The sequence below is a fragment of the Sinocyclocheilus grahami genome, unplaced genomic scaffold (assembly GCF_001515645.1).
Source record: "Sinocyclocheilus grahami isolate Dianchi unplaced genomic scaffold, SAMN03320097.WGS_v1.1 scaffold225.1, whole genome shotgun sequence".
Taxonomy (NCBI): Eukaryota; Metazoa; Chordata; class Actinopteri; order Cypriniformes; family Cyprinidae; genus Sinocyclocheilus; species Sinocyclocheilus grahami.
In genome coordinates, this window is record NW_015505404.1 from 532,890 (window position 1) to 544,162 (window position 11,273).

General features: G+C 38.2%; 1 protein-coding gene across 2 annotated transcripts in view; it reads right to left on the reverse strand.

Annotated features, from left to right (window-relative positions):
- LOC107596923 (ran-binding protein 10-like) overlaps window positions 1-11,273 on the reverse strand; it is a 30,359-nt gene that overhangs the window by 16,161 nt on the left and 2,925 nt on the right. For both annotated transcript variants that reach the window (XM_016287783.1, XM_016287784.1), the window contains exons 2-3: window positions 4,068-4,179; window positions 2,160-2,212 (exon numbers count right to left, since the gene is read on the reverse strand). In XM_016287783.1, the coding sequence (XP_016143269.1) occupies window positions 2,160-2,212; window positions 4,068-4,179 (165 nt within the window). The remainder of the gene's footprint in view (window positions 1-2,159; window positions 2,213-4,067; window positions 4,180-11,273) is intronic.

Consider the following 11,273-nt stretch of genomic DNA (forward strand, 5'->3'; position numbering starts at 1 on the left):
GGGGTCATCTTTAACATCTAATTCTTTCCAATAAACCAGCTTTGTTCTATAACACACAATTTCAAAATACCAAAAATGTAACATCAGACCTAAACGAAACATGAATTTGCCAGCATAAACTGTAGCACTAATCCAGCAACCTGAACTTAACATATATTACAGCATCCCAGCTCTAGTCAAGGAAGCACCTACAACCAGAGAAAACCTATCATGCTGTTGGCTGTAGGCACTAAACACACCAGAAAATACATTGGCCACTCTACATGCGTTTATCTACATTCCACTATATTCCAAAGCACTCTGAGACAAAGAGTGGTTCATGAAGAGAGCACAGGGGTCAATAAACACATAAGTTGTCAGCACGCACATGCCAAATTGGCTAGATTGCTCCGAAGCGTTTCAAAGGCCTCAGGCACAGTATAGAAGCTAACAAGTGATCAACAAAGTCACTAGATTGGTCAGAGAGGTCACTGGGGAGTGACATGAACCCAACTGTGCCCAAAACTGCTCTCTCTATTTCTGCATACAGGGCTTTCTATTATGCTCTTATCTAATAAACGTTAAGTCTGGGGTCAATTTCTATTTCAAATAAATTGCTGTTCTTTATAAAAGAATCTTGAAAAAAATGCACGACGGTTCCACAAAAAATATTAATCAGCACAACTGTTTTCAACATTGATAATACAAAATCTGCAAATTTGAATGATTTCTGAGGGATCATGTTACACTGAAGTCTGCTGAAAATACTTGACTTTTTACAGATAAAAGTGAGAGCTAATACAAAATGTTATGTTTCTTCAGTAAGATGTCATTCACACTCTGAATCTATTTGAATTTCATTCAAAACAGGTTACTAAATTCATTATTGTCTATTTACATATTAAATCTTAAAGCATAACATCTAAATTAGTGTCAACTTGTGTTCACACCACCTGTTCAATTCAGTGTTTAATTTAGCAACACATTATGATTTAAATTGAATATGTCTTACTATTAAATCACTTTTAAATGTAATCAGATTAACTTTGCATTATCAAATCATACGCGAGTAAACTGATAGGATAAAGCAGCAAACATTTTGCAAATTCCAAATATTGTGTATAGGAGTGTGCTCCACATACTATAGTCAAAATAGTCAGTCACATTTTCTATTTAACATCCTTCATTATGATAATGCAAGCACATTTCATTTGGTTTTTGCAATCAAACTGGATTATGTTTGGTTATTTTGTATTTTTCATTGCAGTTAGTCATTTAAATGAACTGGTCCAGTAGCAGCTTGACGTCCTCTAGTGTGTGAATGGATTCTCTTCGAGAATGAAAAGATTTTCTCTGATTAATTTTAGCTATGAATAATTATGACAAGGCTTTGTGATTTCAGAACATTCTGGATGCCAGGTAAAATCCATTGAGGAAAACCAATAATTAGATCTAGGTCTCCTTTCCTTTGAGGACTCATGAGAATAAAAAAACACATCACAAAGTTATTTCCTGAGAATGAGGTGCACAGAAAGAAAAACCCTGAGATGTCTGTGCATTTGCAAGGTCATTCCCACAGCTAGTGTTTTTCAGGACATGTTGAGGCCTGTTCCCGGCCTGAATTACAGTCTTAATGTGATAGAAAGCTATTAAAAAGTGTAAGACGGAAAAAAGCAGAAGACAAATGGTCTTAGCCTACAAGACTATAACCAAAAGTGAATCGTAAAGTCAGCGTTGGCCTTTTCATGAATGGCCATAATCTTCATAATCTTTAATCAAAATGTAATAACTTCTCTTTTAATCTTCAAAGCTCTTCTTCCTAAACAACTTTCCTTTTTGGCTCTCTCCAATCGCCTGGCTCCATTCTGGCATGTAACGCCCACTTTTCACAATCCAATCATTCCCAATGGATGAAATCAAGTGCCTCCCTACTTTTTTTTTCCTCCAATGTTCTGCCAGAATTAAAATGGGTTATAAACACCATTTATTTTTTAATTAAACACACTTAAGTAACCAAATAAAGCTACTTTTTAAATTGCCTTTTTGTGGGCTACAGAACCTCACCCTCTCTTAAGTCACCCACAGACCCATGGTGAACAGCTCATCCCTTTAGTGTAAATACAAGCACAAACACACACACACACACACACACACACACACACACACACACTCCCACTCACCAGGCAGTCTGTTCATGTTATCCCCCTGGGCAGACAGTCCAATTCCCATGTACCTGCAAACACCAATGAGAGAGCACAAATGTTAGCTTTACTAAAAATAAGGCCTCTGATAAACAATGAAACTGCATTTAAACCATACATTATGCTTTTGATTTCTGCAAAGTTTTGTAGGCAAAAACAGGGTCCAGGGTCTATCGTCAATAGTGTAGCGATGTATAAAGCACAGTTCACACAGAAGTCACTTTTAAAGGGGTCATATGATGCGATTTCAAGTTTTCCTTTCTCTTTGGAGTGTTACAAGCTGATTGTGCATAGATAAGATCACTGAAGTTGCAAAGACTAAAGTCTCAAAACCAAAGAGATATTCTTGATCAAAGTTAAGACTCTGCCACGCCCCCCTAAAACGGCTCGTTCTAAAACGCCCCCACATGTCTACCTCACTATGTGGAAATATTAGCATAATGCCGCCCAAATGTTCACGCAAAGAAAGAAGGCTTGGTTTCAGTAACCGCAGTTATTGTTGAAGCAGCCATGTCAGGGAGACGCTGTGTGTTTCTAGGCAAAAGCTCTTTATTTGGCCTTCCGGAAGTAGATGCATTTAGGAATCTTTAAGATTACTTACAACAGAACAGCAATGCATTTTATGGACGACCATTTCGTGAACCTAGGATAGGAGGTAATTCTGACTTTGCTATGACAATAGGGCCTTTCGCACCGCGGGAACCTTTTCATAGTACCACAACTAATTGTGGAACTACCCACTTTTTGCCATTTTCGCACCGCCGGAACTGGGTGTTTTTTTTAGTACCGGACTGCTTTTTTCGAGAACCAAATAAGCTCCGGAGCAGGGTCTAACCAGCACAACTGGTACTACCCGTGACGTAAGTCAATGAGAACTGACTTTTGTGTGAGCTGTGCTTTACACTATTGACAATAGCCCTCAAAAGTTTGCAGAAATGTAATTATTTTGGTCAATATGCAGTAAATATGTGACCAACTTGAACCTGTTGTGAAATCTGTGTGGGGAAATCTTTCACCATCACAAAATTTTGCCCATGAGAATTCACCAAATAATAAGTAAATGTGACTGCACCCTAACAAAATTCAAATTAATTGAACTGAAATAATTAAATTGGTGACTAAACTGAGTATAAGGTATTTTGGGATACTTTTTATAAGTGCTACTGAGAGAGAGTTTCACAGGCTGAGACCAGTGACTAAAGGATGACTCTGCACTTTTCAACAGTGGCACGACCTGTAAGTTGCAGTTAGATGGCCTAGTGGAACATGAGTGATACAGCATGAATATATTTAGTAATCATATTGCAAAGTGGTGACAGGAAAGGGTGGAACAATTTTCCATTTATTTTTGGACAATGACGTGTTCAAACTGAAGGCATGACAAATACTTACCAACTAGTGACTCAAACATTATGCAAGGTCAGTGTTTCACAGCAATTACCATTCTGACACTGTGATAGAATGCTTTACATTCATTTCAGTTTGTCATTTTGCTTTATTGATAGCTGCACTCAAGCTACATGAACTCCACAAGTTTGTGTAAAACTTTCATGATCATTTTTTCCAGCATGATTTGATTTTTACTTCAGTGAAATCAAGAACACCTAAACATCTGTACAGGGAGTCACACGACCAATGTCACAAATTTACTAGGTGATCTAGAATATGAAATATCACTCATTCATTTTATCATTTTTTTTTCAAAGTCCTATGATTTTCAATGTGCTCTCAGGATTTTGAGCCCCACTATATGTATAACAGATTAATAAAACAGACACCTCTTGTCTTCCAATTTTACCAGTGACGCATGCAACTTTCCAAATGATTCACATATCTCAGTAAAACACTGTGCAGAAATGCCACCAACCAGAAGCTGTTTGCACTTACCCATCCCTTCCTTTGCTTACGATCTTCACCTCAAAGTAGTAGATGCCACAAGCGGCAGGGATAGGATGGGTGGCCCGTACAGACGCTGCATCCTTGTGGTTTTTTCCGTGGCCTAAAGCAAGACGGAAACATTGAGGGAAATGAGTCACTGACAAAACACACCCTCTGGTATAGATGACTGTCCACCTAAATAACAACAAGGTTCAGAGAAGTTTTTGAGGGCACATACACAGCTAAGGATAGGTCATGAAGGTTGACGACAACAGGCTCCATCTAACTGTTTTTAAATGCTTAAGTAAACAACCTACAAGAAAAATGTCCAATAGGGGTCAGGTGAACCCAAAACCAAGAGACATCTCTGCTCTCTTTATTTGAGTGGTCCGACATGTCAACTTTCGACTCAACCAATGGCACGGGTTTGTGGTGGGACTACCTGTTTGTGAGCATACTGCCTGTCTACAGTGTGTTTGTAGATGAGGAGTGTTTGGGAAACCAGTTTGGAAGGAATAATTTTTGCATTTCCATTTAGTGCGGTTAGAGGGCAGAAATTATATACCACACCTTTAAAAATTACCAACATGAAAACAATATAACTGTTTACTTTTTAAGATACTTTTGTAGTCTTAATGTAAATGATTAATCAGTGCTTACTTCAGAGTAAAAAAACAACAAAAACGTTTTAACATTAGGGTTGGGTACCGAAACCCAGTACCAATATGGCACCAGTACCTATGTAACCGGTATGTACTAGAACCGAATCAGAACATAGATTTCGGTGCCTCATTTCAGTGCTATGCCTGAGCGATCGATTGAAATATTTGTCCTCTGATTCTCCGAAATGGACGTAAGAAGTAGAGCCCGACCGATATGGGTTTTTTGGGGCCGATACCGATATTAGGGAGTAAAAAAAAAAGGCCGATATTCTTTGTGTATTATAGCACAGTACCAGTCAAAAGTTTGGACACTTTCCCATTCGTGTGTCCACACATTTGACTGGTACTATATATAGAATACAGTATATACATAAACAGAATATATATACATAAATACATTGCAATGATCACTCAAATGTGGTGATCAAACACTTATAATGACGTGACAGAGATACATAATGGAGGCAGGGCATTTATTAACAATTTAACAATAAACTTTATTATCCAAAATGAGTCTGACATCAGTGCACTGAACAGTAAAGTTGAAGTTTATTCAACTTTAATTCAATTCAATTCCATTCAACTTTATTCTGTTAAAGTTTATTTCACTTCGGAACATTCATTTACGGATTTGCGCTACTGTCTTCACACACAGACGAAACTTACTTGAGAAGTGTGAAGTGTGACATAATACACCTCTGTAAATAAATATAAATTCACATCTTGCGCACTTTAATGCCCTTTGAATGTAACGTGTACGTTCCCTTGGAACTGGAATCATGGCGGAATTTCATGTGAAGTCCACTTCGCAGGGCACTTACGGTCAAATAAGACAACGCTTGAATGCTGCTGCCTGAACAAGACCTTACTGAAGTGAAAGTGTTGACTGGTGTCACTATTTTGCGAACGCGCCGGCGGATCTCCACCAAATTCGGGGGATCCCTTCAGCTCGAGGAGCCCCCTCGAACGCCAACCTCCATGCGTCGGTAGCCCCCCGGGATCGCTTGATCGGTCTGCGCCGGACCGCAAATTTAACCACCTGTAACTCCCGAACCCCGGGGGCTATCGACGCGGGGGTGGTCTCATTCGAAAGCGGGCCTCTAGACATACACTCGATTCTCGTTCGAGAAGGTTCCTCGAGCTGAAGGGATCCCCCGAATTTGGTGCGGATTCGCCATGCCGTTACGGAGATATGGCCGTTCAAAGTTTCAGTGGTTTTCCATTGACTTAAGCTTCAAAAGCGTTTCATCCAGGTCGCCAGAAGCAAACAACAGAGCGCGCTCTGCTGGACAAACTAAGTAATTACACCATTTCAAGCATTTTATCTGCGTTATATGTTCTGTAAAAATTATTTTCATATCGGCGGCATATTCGCCGATACCGATATATCGGCAACAGGCTCATATCGGCCGATAATATCGGCAAAATTATATATCGGTCAGGCTCTAGTAAGAAGCATCATCACCGCATGTGAAAAATAATTTCCTGACTGAGAAAATGCACGTGAACGCCAGTTGGAAAGATCTAATAATACAAATCCAACAAATCTTTGTAGTAACGAGAGTGTCCATGTTGTTTTCACATTCCGACTTAAAAGCACAACTCGGGAAATGAGAGCATCCGAGGAGCGCGTGAATGCAGTAATTACACTTGCTCTGATGGCAGTAGGTAGCCTTCCGTTAACTAAGCTAAACATGCTTAAATTAAAATGCCTAAAGCTAAACTTCCCTTGTATTCACATTTCTAAACCTGTTGTCCAACAACAGAGAACATTATAACCTTTTTACTCCACAACACCAGTCAAATGCTTCCTTTTGTGATCTGATGTGGCTTCTTGTCATAGAATGAGGAAGAAAATATGTTCCATAGGCTACTTTAAAAAGAATACATCGATTAGCAATGGATTATAAATATACTTAATTATTATGAAAATACCAGAGATGGCTTGAATAACATAGATAAACCATGAGTGTTTATTGTCTTTGTTTTATCATTCAAAAACGTTTATATGTTCGGTTTACTCAGTTAAAGCTATAATAGCGATGCCTTTGTCCATATTAGGGATTTCCTGGAGGGTCATGAGTTCCGCTACTACTATGACTGGATATGTCGATTTATGTGCGAGGGCGCCCTCTGGCATCCAGTATGAATGAAACAAAAATCATGTGTTCCCTTTGTTTAGCTCCGCCCCTTCAAATGCAAAGGTCTATCTGGCAAACCCACTTTCATGATTATAGCCTACCTTATGGTTGAATAAATTCTCATACCGCTTCACTCAACAAGTCAAACTGAAATTGAACTCCATTTAATGTTGTCTTTAAGGTTAACCTCTAATACATGCTATAGCTTCAATTCTTCTCAATACAAGTGTGAGAAAGGAAGTTGGTGAGTGTCATTGTCATCTAAGCCTCCATGTACCATAGCAATGTGCTCCAATCTCCTAATCCAGTTTCCTGCAGGTTGTAACACCTGGCAGCATAAATGGACACACAGTATTAGATTCTGCGAGGCCAGGCCTTTCTCCTGAGCCAATCATTCATTCAACTTCACTGCACTTCCCGAGTCTCATGTTTAACTCATCCGTGTGCACGTATATGGACATTTCGGTGTATCTTTGTGTTTGTGTGCCCCAGAACTGTAACATAACCCTCACCTGAAGTTTAACTGCAGGACCTGGTCACAGTGTATGTGTTTTAAAAAAAAAAAAAGGTGTACCAAGCATATGTATTCTTCATTATCATCATCTCTGATTACTGTAATAATAATAATCACTTATTTTTAGCTTTCCAAATTCTGCTAGGAAGTCACAATAGGTTTGTCTGCCAAACCCAGACAAGCATTCATAATCAAGAACACACACAAAATATATTTATATCCACGGCTCATATACAACCAGAGTAAAGACAAACGACCCTGTATGTGCAAATCCCCAACTCTCTGACACACACACACACACACTATAAACGCACATACGTGTGCACGCTCCTCTCCGCCCCTTGCTCACACACTCAATCTATTTATACATCATGCCATGACCACACCATTCTAGGAGCACAGAACAGCAAGAGGACCCTGGGTGATTCTCTCCTTCTTTAGTTGCTTGTCTGTCTGTCCCTCCCTCTATTTCTCTGCCAAACATGTTTAAACACAAATGGCTTTCATACAAAGTCCTCCTCTGCCGTGCATAATCATAGGTCTGCTGCATCTTACAGCACTGCTCTAATCCAGTGTAGGACATTTTATTATATTTTATTTACATGCCTCATTTTTCTCATTTTGTAAAGGGAGAGCCAATAATCCCTTTAGGACACATAACCAACTATATAATTTTCAGTCTTGACAAGAATGAATCTCATAAAAATCTGTGAGTGTTTACATGCACAATCTTACACTCATTATACTTAATAACCCAACGACATGTGAGGTCACACAAGTGCTTTAAACAGTGTTCTTTTTTCAGGTAAATGTTTTTAAATTGGTTAAAAAAAATCACATATGCTTATTTAAATTTTGAATTCAAAACAAGAAACAAACATAATATAGAATGATTCTGATAGTTGTCAGTGAATGACTGTCAAAAAATATCTAGGTCATGTTTCACGCCCCTCCAGCAACCTATATACATTCAATGTATTCACAATGTATAAACTGTGATTTTAACTAGATTTACTATAATTTCAAACTTTAAAAGGGCATTAAAATGGAAACAATACAGCCCTTATCCCTCTACATGGAAAGCAATAGAAAATGTAGTATCTAAGTTAAGTTTAATTGTGTTTCCCCAAAACGATATGTTTGATTTAACCTGCAGTCTATTAACCTTCTGTGCTTTTTTTAGCCAGTGTACAAGGTTCTGTTTCTGTAGACTGAATTTTAGGTAACATCATATATCCTGCTCTGCGCTTTGAGAGGGTTGTGTGAATAGGACAGAGCCCACCTCTTGTCTGAGATCTTCATGTTTTCTAACAATATTCCAAAGCAATGGACACTTTTTACATGGGAACACATTTTTTATTTGTGGCCACAATATCCTTCATTTTCCCCCCACATGTCATGTCCAGGGCTCCGTACATATTAACTTGAAATTACCTTGTCTAACAAGCACAAACTGTGACAATCTTGTATATGCCGAGCGTAGGGGTCGACCGATTATCGGCACCGATATTAAGCATTTTTATGGTTATCGGTATCGCTCATTTTCAATTTAAAAGCATTTAAAGAAAGTTTTTGTCATGGCCCTTGTTATTTTTAATTTTGAAATTAATTTTCTTTTTTACACCAGACATATATTGGTTTAAAATATTGGTTATCGGTCTACTTAATCTGTATCGGCCCTGAAAAATACATATTGGTCGACTACTAGTCGAGAGATATCAGGACAAATTAGGGCAAATTAGAGCGCAATTCCATTAAGAGCCAATAGGAGGGGAAAATTTTGCAGGTGATTTACTGACAAGCTGCACATTAAAGAACACAGACGCAACATCTCATTTCCATAATGACCAGTGCAATCCACCATGAGCAGCACAAATTAGCACATGCTTTAAGACATGCTTTTTTTGGGGCGTAAAATAATGGCACACATACCAGTAATTTGACGAGCGCAAGCGTTAGTAAATTGCATTGCATGATTCATTTATATTCTCTCCTCCCATAAATTTACCGATCGAAAGGGAAACTCCTACAAATGCATATTCAATAAGTTGAGTCACAAAAGTAACTGTGTCCATGCCTTTTCGTGGCTAATTCTTCACTGCGTGTCTTTAGTTAATCCTGACAGTACTATTTGAAAAGACAGTTTTGCGCTGTTAGTAAATCTAGCCCAAAGACTGAAACCCATAAGATAAAATATTTTGTTTAAAATAGGGCTGACACGATAAACCGATTCGTGGATCGATTCTGTGATCTTCCGAAAACATCGCGATTCTCTCTTGAATCCATTCTGATTCTTAGTTTTTAACAGCTAATGGCACTGTGTGCTTTACAAACAGCCATACTCTGCTTGCGTCCAGTTCCTTACGCACACACCATTTGAACTTCAAAAAATCCTTCATAAAGTCGAAAAGGTTGAAGCGAATTACAAGAATGTTTACAGTGGCCTTTGTTTACATGAATCTCGCGTCATAAAAGCATAAAAGCCGAGGTGCAAGTACATTTAATTACTCAGTTGAACGCACAAGCGCTGTTCTTTGTGAACATTTGAATGTTAAAAACTAGCCTAGAGTGCCATCTGCTGTTAAAAACTAAGCTCAGAATCGATTCCAGAGATCGATTTATCGTGACACCCTTAATGTGACCAGCAGTGTTGGGGAAAGTTACTTTTAAAAGTAATGCATTACAATATTGCGTTACTCCATGTAATGTCTAATTTGTATATTGCTTTCTGTAACAATCTGAGTGACCAGCCAGCAAAACCGAGCAGAATTTTTTCCCCCGTGGTCATGAGGTAAAATTTGGCAGCAGATTATTTATTTTGTAAACAAAGTTTTGTACTTCCTATTTACTTACACATTAATATGTGCAAAAAAAACGTTTTGCCGGCCCACTGTGGAGGTGCTCTAAAACCCCTGCGGAGCAATTGTTACACTAACCTGCACAACCCTAATTACAACTCAACCTTCCAGTGAAAGCAACAGACTTCCGCTTAATCCCCGCCTCTTTCTTACAATCGACTACACGCTCATTAAACTGATCTGGCTCCACAACAACCAATGGATACAACCAAGTCCCAACAATACATTTCTTCTTTTTCGCTTTCGAAAATCCATTTCACTCTGATGTACTTTAAAATATGGAAAAAGATCTATTGCTACATCCTTTTTATCGCGACTTTAATTGTCATGAAAATAATGTCAAAATACGTCAAGCTGATTCTAATTTCCTTTACTTACAATTGTTAAATATCATCGTGATGAGATGAAATTGTTTTTATTTTTATTATTATTATTATTATAATATCACAATGCAAACAAACTATCTTTATTTTATTTATACTAAATACTGTTTTTTTCATTTTCTTTTTGATCTGGGGTGAAATATGACTGAAACTGTTATTAATTTCTATTATATTAATTTCTAATGAATATAAAAAGAAAAAGAAAGAAAAAATTAATGTTGTAATCATACACTCTTATATAAACAAGCAAAATCAATCAGCACCACAAAATTGCACTGATATCTGGTAAAACTCCTTTTCATAGTTAAGGGTTCCTCTGTCAAAACATCTAAGCGAAACGGTGAGAGCTGTACAAGGCTACAGCTGGCACCCATAATAACATCAGCTAAGCAGACAAAAAAAAACAATCTACAATATGAGAACAAAGACACAGGGAGAGAAGATTGGGAGTGTTGTGCTAGTGTTAGCAAACAGGGTTTCACAGCTTCACAGAGACACTACGGGGAAACGAACACAATCTGGTGATGTCACCGCACCGACTGAACATGCAGCACTAGCTCCTCAGACAGGCAAAAGCCCTCTATAGGCAAACATTACAAAGAGCTTAAAGGAAACACCGTCCAACAGCCTACAAAGAAAATGGACAGCAGCCCACCA